Source organism: Callithrix jacchus, chromosome 12 (assembly GCF_049354715.1).
Source record: "Callithrix jacchus isolate 240 chromosome 12, calJac240_pri, whole genome shotgun sequence".
Classification (NCBI taxonomy): domain Eukaryota; kingdom Metazoa; phylum Chordata; class Mammalia; order Primates; family Cebidae; genus Callithrix; species Callithrix jacchus.
Genome location: NC_133513.1, coordinates 126880093 through 126894571, shown reverse-complemented (window position 1 = coordinate 126894571; position 14479 = coordinate 126880093). Strand labels below are relative to the sequence as shown.

The 14479-nt window shown below is 48.3% G+C and overlaps 1 protein-coding gene across 9 annotated transcripts; it reads left to right on the top strand.

Moving 5' to 3' along the window:
* The first annotated feature begins 2955 nt into the window (after positions 1 to 2955).
* SYCE1 (synaptonemal complex central element protein 1) lies at positions 2956 to 13786 on the top strand. Of its 9 annotated transcripts, XM_035269609.3 has the most exons (14): positions 2956 to 3053; positions 8555 to 8617; positions 9267 to 9326; positions 9693 to 9767; positions 10427 to 10474; positions 10713 to 10767; positions 11469 to 11558; positions 11804 to 11867; positions 12594 to 12660; positions 12736 to 12859; positions 12930 to 13040; positions 13191 to 13295; positions 13350 to 13354; positions 13528 to 13751. In XM_035269609.3, the coding sequence occupies exons 1-14, from the start codon at positions 2981 to 2983 to the stop codon at positions 13599 to 13601; spliced, it is 1014 nt and encodes a 337-aa protein (XP_035125500.3). In that variant the 5' UTR covers positions 2956 to 2980; the 3' UTR covers positions 13602 to 13751. The 9 variants fall into 9 exon arrangements, with proteins under 9 accessions (XP_035125500.3, XP_035125496.3, XP_035125498.3 ...); XM_035269605.3 differs by lacking the exon at positions 13350 to 13354 and having other exon boundaries at positions 12597 to 12660; positions 13191 to 13278; positions 13498 to 13786; XM_035269607.3 differs by lacking the exon at positions 13350 to 13354 and having other exon boundaries at positions 13191 to 13278; positions 13576 to 13786.
* Positions 13787 to 14479: the final 693 nt, after the last annotated feature.

The window sequence follows — 14479 nt, the reverse complement described above, 5'->3', positions numbered from 1 at the left end:
GCGTGCATATACTTCATATTATTTATCCACTCATCAGTTGGTGGACATTTGGGTTGTTTCTACTTTTTGGCTATTATGGATAATGCTGCTATGGAAATCTGCATACAAGTTTTTGTGTGGACATGTTTCTAATTCTCTTCAGTATGAAGACTTCAGTAGAATTGATAGGTCAAAGAGTAATTCTATGTGTTACTTTTTGAAGAACTTCCAGGCTGTTTTCCAAAGCAGCTGTGCGATTTAAATCCCATTGATTTCTTTTCTGACATTTTTATTACTTCTGCTTTTATTTTTTCTCTGAATATCAATCAGGAAAATCAATGCAGCTTCTTCAACAAATAAATTACCAGAAAAGGATATACAGGGGATATAGGGGCAATGTATACCTAATATAGACTTAAAAACACCTCATCTGATCACAACATATGAATTTTATTTGGGAATATAGAGGGAACAGAACTGGCCACGTGTTTCTGGTTGTTCTGAAGGGTTATAGATATATAGGGGTTTGTTATATTCATTGTTTATTTAGATGTATGTTTAAAATTCTCCATATAAGGTTTTAAAAATTCCATTGGAAGCCTTATGTTTTAAAATGTATTCAGAATTTGTTTTAATCAGCGATGTTAAGGTCTGCAGACATGAAAGTGACTGCCCCATAGAAATATGTTCATACTCACTGACCCCTAGAAATAGGAGGCACAAGGAAGCCTGAGCAGAAGCAAAAGGAGAGAGGGGAAGGCACAGGCAGGAGCCTCTGCTGCGGTCTCTGGAGGACAACAAGGCCCAGCAGGGCAGGCAGGCTTAGGCTGGCCAGTGTGAGTAACTTCAGCAGTCTCTGGGGCATAGGGGCCATCTCTAGTTGTCTAGTACCTGGACCTGGGGTGATTAGGGAAGGGTGGTATTGTCTCCTACAGTATCAGAGCAGATAAGGTAAGTGGTTTGGAGTACGGGTCCTAGATTGGTAGTTTAATGGGCTGGCCATGGGAAAGGCAAGCTTTTCCCAGTAAACCCCAGATGCTAGAGCATCAGTAAAACAGAATATAAAAAAATATAATTAATGCATCTATATGCACGGATGGAGTCTTCCTTTGCTTCCACAAAGGAAGAGTGCACAGGAGCCTGGCACCCATGGACCTGAGGAAACCCTGAAAGTGTTGGCATCTGCAAATCCTCTCCAAAAAGAGTTTGCCAATCTCCTAAGACTGCAAGCCTGACCCCAGCGTTCTGAAAGCCAAAGGGAGAATGAGTCTGCAGATCTCCCTGCTCAGTAAATTGGATTTCACTAAATACTCTGTTTGCATAAGCAGCATTACCCAGTGTCCTGGAGCTTAGAAAAGTTCTGTTCTGATGTCGGAAGAAAATAGTTTATTGTCCTAATGTCAGGGAGGAGTATTTGATGGCCAGTGTGGAACGAGGGGGTTATGTGATCACACTTCCCAACATGCTTTGAAGCAACCGTTCTGTGTCTGCCTCTCCATCTCCTCTGCTTACCTAGAAACTTGGGACCCCTAACACAAGCCCTTCTAGGAGTCTCTGGTGTGGCTCACTTACCTCTGTAGGCATCTCTTAGGGTTAAACATTTTACACTCTAAGCCAGTGCCATCTAAGCCTAACCCTAAATCCTAACCCTAACCCTAACACAAGCCCTTCTAGAAGTCAGTGGTTTGGCTCAGTTGCCTCTGCAGGCATCTCTTGGGGTTAAACATTTTCTACTCTAAATCAGTGCCATCTAACCCTAACCCTAACCCCAACCCCTGACCACTAACCCTAACCCCAGCCCTTAATACCTACCCATAAACTTCTAACCCTAAGACTCTAACCCTAACCCTAACCCTAAAACTAACCCAACCTTAACCCTATCTAAACCAACCCAAACACATAACCCCACACCCCAACCCTAACCCCACCTCTAACCCTAACCCTAAAACGGTAACCCTAACCCTAAAACCCTAATCCTAATGAACAACCCTGACCTTGACCCTAACCCTAACCACAACTCCTAACCAGAAACCCCAAACACTAAACATTAACCCTAACCCGAACCCTAAAACATAAACCCTTAACCCTGACACTAACCCCTACTCCAGCACCAACCCTAACACCAAACCCCTAACCCTGAACCCAAAACTTAACCCTAAACCCCAATTCAACCCCAACCCTAAAACCCTAACCCTAACCACTAACCCTAACCCATAGCCCTAGAACTAGCCCTAACCCCAACCCCTAAACCGTATCCTAACCACCAACCCATGACTGCTGACCCTGACAGTAGCCCTAACCCCTAACCCTAACCCTAACCCCTAACCCTAAACCCTGACCTTCACCATCACCCTGACCCTCATCCTGACCCTGACCCTCAAATGCTACCCTCTAACCCTAACCCTAGACCTAGCCCTAACCCTAATCCTAACCTTGACCCTGACCCCGACCCTAGCAGCCCAATCCCCTAACTCGTAACCCTAAACCCTAACACTAATCCTAAACCCTAACCCCCAACCCTAACTCTAACCTTAACCTCCTAACCCTAACCCCCTACCCCTAACTCCCTAATCCTAACCTGCATAGCGGTGACCTCCTGAGGCTGCAGAAGCCACAGTGCCAAGTGGAGTTGTCCATGAAACATACATGCTCCACAGGCATGGGTGGCTCTGCACATGCGCATTGCTCGGTGAGCGGGGCTGCAGAACCAGGGCCAGCCCCCAGGGAGACCAGCACACCTGCGCAGGGTCACCAGGCACCCGGCCAATGGCAAGCCTGGACGCACGTGGCCCTTGCCGGCGCCACGCCCGGTCGCCCTTGCGCCTTTACGCATGCGCACTGGCTTCCGGGCAAGCGCGCCGGACCGTTACTCGCCTCTCGAGGGCTCGCAGGACTGCACTGCGCAGGCGCGCTTCCCGGAGTCCCGCCTCCCCGCCCACCCCGCAGGGTTTGCTCCAATCAGGTGGCTCCCAAGGCGGCGGTGCTGGCGAGTTGAGAGGAAATGGCCGGAAGGTCCCTGGCGTCGAAGGCCGAGCCCGCCGCAGCAGCCACGGACATGGCGGAGAAGGACGGAGGTAGTGATGGGAGGCACAGAACTCTGCGCAGGGGGCTGACCTCACCGAGTCGGGGCGGGGCAGGGCGGCGGCGCGGGTGGCGGCGGCTTCTTCCGCCCGGGCCTGATGGCGCTGATGGAGACTCAGCGGGTTTCTTCAGAAAACTTCCGGCTGCGCTACCGAGATGGGGAGCGCTTGCCGCACCCGCCGCCTCGTCTAAAGCGCTGAACTTCGGTCACCGTGGCTCCCATTCTGGTTGAGGACGCCCTTCCCTTCGCTCCACAGGCTCCACAGACGCCTCTGCCGACAAAGGGGCGTCTCCTGACGCTCCGGTCCCGGGGGTCCCTCCGCATCCTCCTCCCAGACCCAGCGGGTGTCCGGATTCCCGGCCGCGCTCCCCCGGCTCCACAGTGGGGCCCCGGACGCCCGGGGAGGGAGGGAGGGACCGGGCGGCCGCTGGGACTTGGCCGGAAGTCCGGGAACGGCACGTTTCCCCGGCGTCTCCCCTGCGGGGCGCTGGCGGCCGCCGGGCGTTTTGCGGGGACGTTCACACTTAGAGTGGAGAGACCTGTACGGTGACGTCCCCCCGTCCCGAGCCCATCTGTGCCCCGAGTTCAGACACTGCCGTTAATAAACGCCGCTCCCACCCGTGTGGACGCGGGCTCGGTCCACGGCAGGTGCCCTGTCGCGTTTTTACAAAATGCGGGTTTGAAAACCGAGACGAGCTGAGCACAGGAAACGTGCCTGCGGCGAGTCCGGCACAGGGACGGCGCCAGCGAAGGACAAGCGCGTAAACGGGACCCACGCAGACGCTTCCCTTTCATTAAGAACCCGCCGGCCCGCCAGTAGGGTGGTCTTTCCGTGCTCCTCACAGGACCTTGTGTATTTACATGAGATTTAATCAACATGGCTGGTGCCTCATTTCAAACTGCTATGACGGAAGTGCAGTTATTTCTCATCGTGTTCAAGATCAAGGTGCAGCTCCGCCTCTGGTTATGGACTTGTCTTCTCACTGTGTCTTCGTGTGGGGGGATTTGCTGCAGATCTCTCTGCAGTCTCTTAAGGGCACTAATCCCATTGCTGAGGGCCCTACCTTGATGACCTAATCACCTCCCAAAGGCTGCACCTCCTAATGCTGTCACACTAGGGGGTTAGGGTTTCAACATACGAATTACAGATGGTGGCACAAACATTCAGTCTAGAGCAACCAGCTATGGAAGAAATTTAAAGGACAAGTTCTCAGTTTTAGTCTGTTTTAAAAACGAAACAGAGATGTTACCTCGTTATCAGTGACACTAGATACATTTTAGCAAAAGGTCTATTAGCCTTCACCTAACTGGCTGCAGTTATTACAAGAAACGGGAATAAATGGGGAAAGGGAATGTTGGTGTTTCCATTTTTTTCTTCATGCTTTTTCACACATGCCACTTACTTGAATACTTTAAAACTGAATACAGACATTTAGGAGCAGTAATTTGTATAAGATTTCAGATGGGACCAAAATGAGGGGACTCCGTCAACTCAAAAATAGGCATTTCATAAAATTTTATGCTTGATTTTTTTTTTATGATTCATGTCATGTTGGGATATGAATCAGCATATCCACACACACACACACACACACACACACATCTTGGATATTAGCTTTTAATTAAGCTGACTTTTAGCCATTTGAGTTTCTTTTAAAAAATATTTTAAAATCTCATCAACATATTTCAGCTAAGATGAATAGCTGATATTTTACAAGTACCTTTTGTTTTAAGAGGTGTTTTAACTTCAGGGTTGTGCTCTATTGCCCAGGCTGGAGTGCAGTGGTACAATCACAGCTCACTGCAGCCTTGACCTGGCCTCAACTGATTCTCCCACCTCAGCCTCCTGAGTAGCTGGAATCACAGGTTAATGTCACCATGCCCAGATAATTTAAAAAAATTTTTTTATTTGTAGAGATGGGGTCTTGCTATGTTGCTCGGGCTGCTCTTGAACTCCTATGCTCAAGCAGTCCTTCTGCCTCAGCCTCCCAAAAGTGCTGGAATTATGTATGTGAACCACTGAACCTGTCCTGCATGTATGCATGACTTTTAATGGCTGTAACCGATTTCATCCTGTGTGTGTGCTATAACTTTTTTAACAAATCCCCTAAGGCATATTTAGGCTTCTTGCAGTTTTTTACTGTTATAAACAATATAGTGATGAAAACCTTGCCCATTATCCATATCCACACTTACTTAGGACATGGTCTTAGAAAAGAAGATTCATCCGAACTTTTGATATTTACTGTCAGAAAGTTTATAAGGAGACACCTTAATTTTGCATATCTGGTTGACAAAGATGAACACATTTGAAAACATATGTGATTGGTAAAAATGAAATCCTGGGCATCTTGTATACATCAGTGGAGAGTAATTTGGTAACATCAATCAAAACTGTGACAAACTTTGATCAGGCACCTCTGAGCCTTTTCAACCATGCGTCAGCCTTGGCCTGTGATACGGTTTGGATCTGTGTCCTCACCCAAATCTCATGTTGAATTGTAATTCCGAGTGTTGGCGGTGGGGCCTGGTGGGAGGTGATTGATCACAGGAGACCAGTTTTATTTAGATAGGGACTACCTATCTTTTAACTAGGTCTCCGAGCTCTGGGAAGAGGCCACACTGAAATTTGGGTCTCCAAAAAGGGAGAATTATGAGGCTAGACCACATGGATGCTTTTAGAGTGCACTTAAAAAACATTTTTTTAAACATAGGCATTTCGAAGTGTCTAAAATATATTCTTCCTTAAAAACCCAAAAGTAGCCTTTGTTGCAATAACTATTAAAAAAAAATTCAGATAACACAATACAAACACAAGCAGTTTAAGAGCTGAGATGAACTTGTCTGTTTACCCTCTTAGGGTTGCATGAGGAAAACAGTTTTCTCTGCAAAAGGGAGTCTGATGCCTTCTCTGTTTTCTTTAAGGAACCTCAGGCTATTATAAACTATTTTATGTCCCTCACGCAGCAGAGGGTGCAAGAGACAGGAGAAACAGCAGTAGGATGAAGAAAACAGCATTCAGTCAACTGAGAAGAAAAAAATGTTTTTTACTCATAAAACACAGGGTCCTAGGAGAGAAAAAAGAAAAACCATGAAAGCCTTTTTTTTTTTTTTTTTTTTGAGACAGAGTCTCACTCTGTTGCCAGGCTGGAATGCAGTGGCACAATCTCGGCTCACTGCAACCTCCGCCTCCCAGGTTCAAGCAAATCTCCTCCCTCAGCCGCCCGAGTAGCTGGGACTACAGGCACACACCACCACATCCAGCTAATTTTTGTATTTTTAGTGGAGACAGGGTTTCACCTTGTTGGCCAGGATGGGCTCTATCTTTTGACCTTGTGATCCACCCACCTCGGCCTCCCAAAGTGCTGGGATTACAGGCGTGAGCCACGGTGCCCAGCCCATGAAGGTCTTTTAAATACACACACGCACTCACTCACACACACACACACACATCTTAGATGTTAGCTTTTAATTAAGCTGACTTTTAACCATTTGAGTTTCTTTTAAAAAATCTTTTAAAATCTCATCAGCATATTTCAGCTAGGACGAATAGCTGCTATTTTACAGGTAGCAAGTATCAAACCAGAAAGGTATTGATTTAGAAACCAAACCCAGGCTGTCATGGACAAAAGAAGACAGAACCTATGGAACTGCAGTCTGGGGTAAAAGTCGTTGCTCTTTCAGTTTGGCCTGGCCAGCAAAAAGGTGGCCTTGTTATGTAAATAAAGCCCCTTAAGTAGTCAAGGTCAGAAATCTTCCCCTCACTTTTTTCCTTTTACTGGCCATTTTTCCCCCACACCACCCCCTTTTTTGATGGGAATTTACCCACTTCGGAGGCCTTGTTCCACATAAATTGGAACTTTCCTTTGGATTTGATCAAGTGAGATAGAATTGTTCAACCCCAATGGGAAAAGGACCCAAACAACAGCAAAAACAGAAACAAACACCCAAAAAAACCCAGTTAAGCAAAACAAACATATGGTCTCACAACTTATGTGATTACCGAGCACTCTAATGGAGAGGAAAGATTAAGACGGGCTGGTTGTTAATTTTATCTTTAGCCAAGACAAACCCCAATTCATTTACTTACCTAAGGATGGGTCTTAGACTGAAGACTGCTGTCTATCATCTTAGAAGCAGGGAAAAAACCCTCAAACATGTCTTCCCTGTTGTGAGTGAGTTCCAGCTCCAAGAAAGAAGAAGGAAAGAGAGAAAGGAAAGAAAAAGCAGAGAGAAAGAAAAAGAAGAAAGGAAGAAGGAAGGAAGGAAGGATGGAGGGAGGGAGGGAGGGAGGAGAAAAGAAAAGAGTTATACAGCAAAATGTACTTTGGATCTCAAACAAATTTTGGAAGACAAGGGATTCCCTGGACAGGGGACTTCCAGACCTCAGCAGATTGTCATATTAGTTTGAGACATAAAGATAGCTCAAACTGCTACCAAGCACTGATAGGATATTTGTCAAAGGTCAGGGGCACCGCTACTCGGCATCCCTTTGTGGTTGCCAAAACATGAAAACCAAAAATCTGAGACAGGTCTCAGTCAATTGAGGAAGTTTATTTTGCCTAAGTGAGGGATGCATGCCTGTGATGCAGCCTCAGAGGTCCCGATGACATGTGCCCGGGGTGGTCCGAGCACAGGTTGGTTTTGCTGTCTTTAGGGAGACATGAGACATGAATCAACATATGTAAGATGAACATTGGTTTGATCTGGAAAGGTGGGACAACTCGAAGCAGTGGAGGGGGGTCTTCAAGGTCATAAGTAGATAAAAGACAAATGGCTGCATTCTTTTGAGTTTCTGATTAGCCTTCCAAAGGAGACAATCAGATATCCATTTATCTCGGTGAGCAGAGGGATGACTTTGAATTGATTTATTTTATAAAAAGATTTATTTTCCTTTCATAATGTTGCCATAAATAGTAATTTCTTCGAGTGTTAAAAATAGGTTCCAATAATGATTATAAAAAACTAATATGAAATGTTACTTTATGGGGAGATTTCTGATTTGGTATTGGTTGTATATAGGAAAGCTATTTGTATTTATATATGCTTTAACCTAACATCTTAATGCATTTTCTTACGAATCCTTACGGTTTTGTAGAAAACTCTAAGAACTTCCTAGATTATGCCATCTGCCAGTTACAGTGATTTTTGACTCCTTGCTCCAGTTTTTTATGCCTCATTTTTTTTACTTGATGTATTACATCAGGAACTTTGACCTCACTTTGAAAAGCCTCAGCAGTGAGAGTACACCCCTGCCTCACCCAGAGTTTTACAAGGAGGGTATCTGGAATACTTTTACCCTAACAAGGAAGAGCTGACTGTGGAGGAGCCCAGTTCATCTAGTGTACTGTCCACCTCAGGACAAGGAGCAGGGGCACCACTCTGGCTGGAGACCTGCCCTTGGCCCACCTCAGTCCCAGTCCAGGGCTGTCAGATCCTTCCTCTGGCCTCTTGCCCTGCTGGATTCTGAACTGTTTGGTTTTGTCTCCACAGGGCAGGACACATCCTCACAGAAAATTGAAGACTTGATGGAAATGGTGAAAAAGCTGCAGAAAGGTCATGTGTCTCCTCTGTGTGAGGCTCAGCCTGATGTTTGGGGCCAGGCTGATGTGGGTTCAATTTCAGACACCACAACGTACAAACTCAGGAAATAATCCTCTTCACCTTTTCTTTCTTTTACAATTTAATTACTTAAACTAAAAATAGGGCTCCATGATTCAAAACTAAAGAAGGAAAGGGGTATAGAAGGCAAAATATTTTCCAAAAACCTTGTCCCAAACTTCTTGCTACTCCCTTTTTGTTCACTAGGCTCCTGCCAGCCATGTTCCCACCTCAGGGTGGGTCTTTGCACTGACTGCCTCCCACCCCCACCCAAAGAGCTTCAGGGCCTGCCCCCTGATACTTGATCTGGGGCTGTCATGACACCTTCTCATATATGAGGAGCACTTCCCACCTCTTTGCTCGTTAACCCCCCTTGCCCTACTTTTTTTCTCTTAAACAGAGTTACCACAGCCCCACTCGGTATCTCATTGTGTCTATTCCCAGTCTCACCCACCCACAACATGAGCCCTGTGAGGGCCCCACACAGCACCTGCTTGCAGTAGGTACTCAGTAGATCTGTGTTGCATGAAAGCAGCAGAGACACAAGGCTGGCAGCCACCCACCTCTGCCTGCTCTGTCAACTAAACCCCCTTTCTCCCTGCAGTGGGAAGCCTAGAGCCCCAAGTTGAGGTCCTGATTAACCGGATTAATGAGATCCAGCAAGGTGAGTTCAGGGGCCTTGGCTGCCAGCTAGGACCAGCTACATGGTTTGTGGGGCTCAGTGCCAAATGAGGAGTGCAGGGTCCCTTGTCCAAAGTTACTGGCTGTTCACAACAGCAACAGCAGAGCCTTAAATTAAGTACAGGACATTTCTGCATGCAGCTGCCATAGTCATATGCCCATGATCCTGGCCCTGCTATCAGCAGAGCCTGGCAAGAAAAGCCTGCACTCTGGAAGCCTCGTTTCCTACTCTATAAAATCTAGGCGACTGTAGGGTTACCTGAAGGCAAATGAGAAATGTCACTGTTGGCAAGAGAATTGTGCAGCTGGAGGCTGCACTCATTCAATGTCTTTCCGATCTTTGATGAAGCAAAAAAGAAGGTCAATGAAGACGTAGGAGAGGCCCGGACCATCTCTGAAGCCCTGCAGAAGGAACTGGACTCGCGTAAGGGAGTCGGGTCACCCAGAGGTCCCCACAGTGTCTGAAGCCTCCCCTAACCCTGTATTCCAGATGATCAGCATCCTTGCTGTGGCCAAGGGTCCTGTGCCCTCTCCTGCCTCATGTCCTGCCAATCTCCCCCTCTCCTCTGCTTGTGATAGTGTTCAGGAAGCACCCTCCAACCTTACTCCCACCTCAGGGCTTTTGCCAGGTGCTGCCTGTACTTCCATGGATAATACAGGTTCCTCTTTCCTCATGTCATCAGCTCTGAGTTAGAATGTCCCCAGAGAAGATGACTGGCATTCCCCAGACATCCCATCTAGAGATGGCGCCCTGCCTCCATCTGGTCATGTGCCCCTCCCTATTCGATGTGTTTCTTCATAGCCCTTAATCTCACTTCATGGGTGTTTGTATTTTTTCTCCTCCCCACGTAAAAGCATGGGCATCCTGCAGGGCCCTCACAGCAACCCTCTGTAAATGTGAAGGCCCTTTGGTACTTACAGGGAATGTGGGCACCAGAGGATAGGGAGGGGCTCACCTTGAGGGGTTCACATTTGGGTTGGGGGCAAGGCTGTGCCCAACTTCCCATGTGACTGTGAGCAAGCTCCATCCCTGAGGATACAGTGCATAGTCCCTGATGCCCAAAATACATCACTGTTTTCCAGTGCATGGAGAGAAAGTACGCCTGAAGGAGATCTTGAGCAAAAAGCAAGGTATCTGCAGCTCCCCTCTCTCCAGGCTTATGCCTTTGCCACCCCACAGAAGCCCACTCTCCCTATGGCAGCTGAAGCCTTTTAAAGCTTGCCTCTCTCCTGTAGCTTCCACCAGACTTGCAGTAAATTTTAAAGCTCAATCAGGTGTCCATAGACCTGATGTGATCTGGCCCCATTCCCCCTACCACAACCCAGTACCCTGACAGCTTCTCATAGGGCCCTGTTGCTCTCCCTGTAGAGACCCTGAGGAACCTCCGGCTGTACTGCCAGGAGAAGGAAAGTGAGGCACAGAGGTAAGAGCTTCCAGCTGAGCCTAACTCTGCCCCACCTCTTTATTCTGGTAGAGCAGAAAGAGGCAGGAAGATGAGTGTAAGGCCCACAGCTCTCATTCTGTCCCTCTAAACAATGGAGTGTCCAAAAAGTCTTTCCCCCTCGGCTCCAACAGCAGGCAGTGGTGTTAAGGGTAACTCTCTCAATGGTATAGACACTCAATTGCCAAATTATTAATTAAATTTCTTCAGCTGGTTTTTGTTCTTTTCCTTTTACTCTTTGTCATACTCCTTGGCTGTCTATTCACTCATCTGTTCATTTAGGCATTGAACCAACCACTTGTCCATTGTCTCTCCATCCATTATCTTTTTATCCACCCAATTATTTGTCCATCCATTTCTCCACTTCCTGAATGCTTATTTAGCTTATTTTCTTACCAGAGGCCCCAGGCCCTGGCACACTGAGTTTTCAGCTCTTTGGGGAAACCAGATGATATGTGTGTGCATTTGCTCACTTGACCATGTCTGCACTGATCTCTCTTAACCTGACAACAGTACTTACAGGGGGCAAATGCTCACATTACTCCCTACCCATCACATGTTACAGAGAAGGACCTTAATGTAGGAGGGAAAAAATAGCCTCAATAGAGGGAGGCAGAAGCCCCAGCCAAGAACCCTCCTGGGGCTTAAGAGAACATGGCTGAGGACTGCCTTGCCTCTCCCAGGAAGCATACCATGTTGCAGGAGTGCAAAGAGAGAATTTCTGCTCTGAATGTACAGATCGAAGAAGAGAAGAAAAAACAGAGACAGCTGAGGTAAACCTTAGCACCTGAGGCAGGGGATTTGGATGCCTGGTAGTCAGGGTATAATATAAAAGATGGGGGTTAGAAGAGCTGGCTACACTGAGCCTTGGAGGGTTAGGATGGTGAAGATGCTCCCAGTGGAGCAAGGCCATGGGCAAAGCACCCCAAGGTCTGTGCCAGAAGACCCACAGACGTGGACAGGCTGCAAAGGTGATGATCTCAGCCCATATCCCTTCATGCCTGTGGTTGGCCCCCAGGTTGGCTTTCGAGGAACAGCTGGAAGATCTGATGGGCCAACACAAGGACCTCTGGGACTTCCACGTGAGTCCCTCAAAGCCACTTCTCCCACTTCCACATCTTCCCTAGCAGTACCAGGCCCAAAGGGTCACTGCTTCCTCTCACCTGCCACATCCAGTCCCTGAACAAGCCCTGGTGGTGCTAAGACCAACATTGCCCGGATCCAGTCCCTTGTCACCACCCTCATGGCCCTGCTACCCTCCAGGGTCCACTCAGTGGTCAGGGGGATCTCTGATCAAACTAAGGTCAAGTCTTCCATCAATGTCCATGGATATGTCTGGGACCATCACGGTCACAAGGGAGACAGTGAGGATAAGCAGCCAGTGTTTGCCCCCCAGGAGGATCCCAGGCACTGAACAAGAAAATAGACAGTGAGTGTTAGAAGGGAAGGGCTCAGTGACGAGGCCCCAGCAGGATGGAGGGGCGTGGGGAGGAGCTGCAGAGCCGAACTGGTACCTGATCCTACAGAAAACAGCAAAGACTCATAGTGTTTGCAGGTTTATCTGTTGTAAATAACAATCCATGAGCCTCCCCACTGCAGCTCTCCAGGGATGTAGGATGACAGAGTGCACAGGGAGGGAATGACCAGTGCCATGGGCCTGAGGTTTTCTGTGGCTAGTATGCACAGAGAGGCAGAGTTGTTGGAAGTGAGGCATGGTGAGCAAGTACAAAACAAGATCCAGAAAGCCTTCTTCGAGGCATGGGAGAAAGCCAAGAGGTGTGGACAGACCTCTTTTCTGCCCGCCCCAGAAGCCGGAGCAGCTAGCAAGAGAGATCTGCACCCTGGACAGCAGCAAGGAGCAGCTGCTCAAGGAAGGTGAGGCCAGGGAAGGTGGATGGCCCTTCTGACCTCACATACCCTCATGTGCTCACCTGTCCCTTTGTGCTGCAGAGAAGCTGGTCGAGGCAAAGCTGGAAGATGTGAAGCAACAGCTGTGCTCCCTGTGTGGTGCTGAGGGCGCCTCCACCCTTGATGAGGGGCTCTTTCTCCGTAGCCAGGAGGCAGCAGCCACAGTGTAAGATGTGGAGGTGAAGGGGGGGAGGAGGGAGTGGCCAGTGCTAACCACCCCCTCCTTGGCACCCCAGGCAGCTGTTTCAGGAAGAGCACATGAAGGCTGAGGAGCTCCTAGCAGCTGCAGCCCAGCACCACCAGCAGCTGCAGCAAAAGTGCCAGCAACTGCAGCAGAAGCGGCAGAGGTGTGTGTGGAGGCCCTGTCCCCTCAACCCCCACCAGGAAAGTGACCAATGTCGTTTCTCCTCCCTCAACCTTCTATTTCTCTGACTCTTGAAAATCTCTTGTCCCCCTTTCCTTTTCTTCCTTCCCCCATCCTACCTCTTCCTGTCCAGGCTGAAGGAGGAGCTAGAAAAGCATGGAACACAGGTCCCTGCCCAAGCCCAGAGCACACAAGAGGAAGAGGCTGGCCCAGGAGATGTGGTAAGCCCCAGACCTGGGTGGCAGGGAACAGAGACAGCTACTGAAGGGATGGGGAAGGGCAGGAGGACAAGGAAGGGTGTCATGGGACTCCTCAGAGGATGGTCTGTGGGGAGAGGCTTTCCCATAGGCTGTCCACCCAAGGTGGTGATGGGGTAGGAGGCGACCGCGTGGCCATGGGGGTGAGTGTAGATTCCCATCCTGAGCACTAACCTCCTGCAGGCCAGTCCCAAGCCCCTAAAAGCCCGTGAGAAGAAAGACCTGGAGCTGCACACCAAGCAGGGCTTGATGTCCTCATAGGCCAAGAGGACACACTCCACCCCTGACCCTGGCCCAAGGCGCTAAGAAAGGAGCTATTTGAAACAGCCCATCTCGGCCGAGTCTACTGTTGAGTAGGAGTCAGGCTGAGACCTCCAGGCTCCCGTGACTGACCGAAGCCTTTGCTTGACTCTGCCGCTTGGTCTGGGCCAGAGATATACCACAGGTTTTCAATAAATGCTTCCTTAACCTCCTGGTCTCCGGATTGCTCATCTCTGGGTCCCCAGGCAGAGGGGTGCACACCTGAGATGCTCTCACATCTGGAACCCACTTCCATACACACATACACACATCTTGTGGTTATTTCTTCAATTCCTTCATTACAGGTCTGGACTACAGACTCCCAGAAATCAAAAAAAGAAAAATGAGAAGCAGTGAGCTGGGATTCAGAATCAGTCAGTTCCCTATGGTAGTCCCCACCAGTTAGTTGTGTAGTTTGTGCTCTCAGGGACACAAAATGTATAACAAAGGCACTTTAAGACAGGAGCATGATAGAAGTCCTCAGCAGGGAGTCAATCAACTAGGATGTAAATCATGTGCCTCTGATGCATGTTTCAAATTCAGTGAAATGCATTGATCCAATTAAGGCCAATGATGGGAGTCAAAGTCTGCATCTCCTGAATCAGAATACATTGAATTAATGACAGAGAGATCTCTTTTCTTGATAGGCTCCCAGACCAGGTAGACCAGTAACATGGCAGAGTTGAGAGGCTCACTGGAGAGCACCATTTCCATGGAAAAATGGAACATGGCAAAGTACGGAAATTCTTCAGTCAGTCCAGGAGAGACGAGTTCTCTAATCATACCTGTTTTAAACAAACTGGCAATACACTATCGAACATGACTTTTAAATCAAGTGGGAGTTAGAAAGTGCATTGAACTGAAA

What these genes read in the sequence shown, in the direction of transcription:
- SYCE1 (XM_035269609.3), top strand. Translation starts at nt 2,981, where the DNA reads ATGGCCGGAAGGTCCCTGGCGTCGAAGGCCGAGCCCGCCGCAGCAGCC. An exon ending in AAGGAAAGTGAGGCACAGAG is followed by an intron (nt 10,768 to 11,468) that starts GTAAGAGCTTCC and finishes TGCCTCTCCCAG; the next exon opens with GAAGCATACCATGTTGCAGG. An exon ending in CTGCAGCAGAAGCGGCAGAG is followed by an intron (nt 13,041 to 13,190) that starts GTGTGTGTGGAG and finishes CTTCCTGTCCAG; the next exon opens with GCTGAAGGAGGAGCTAGAAA.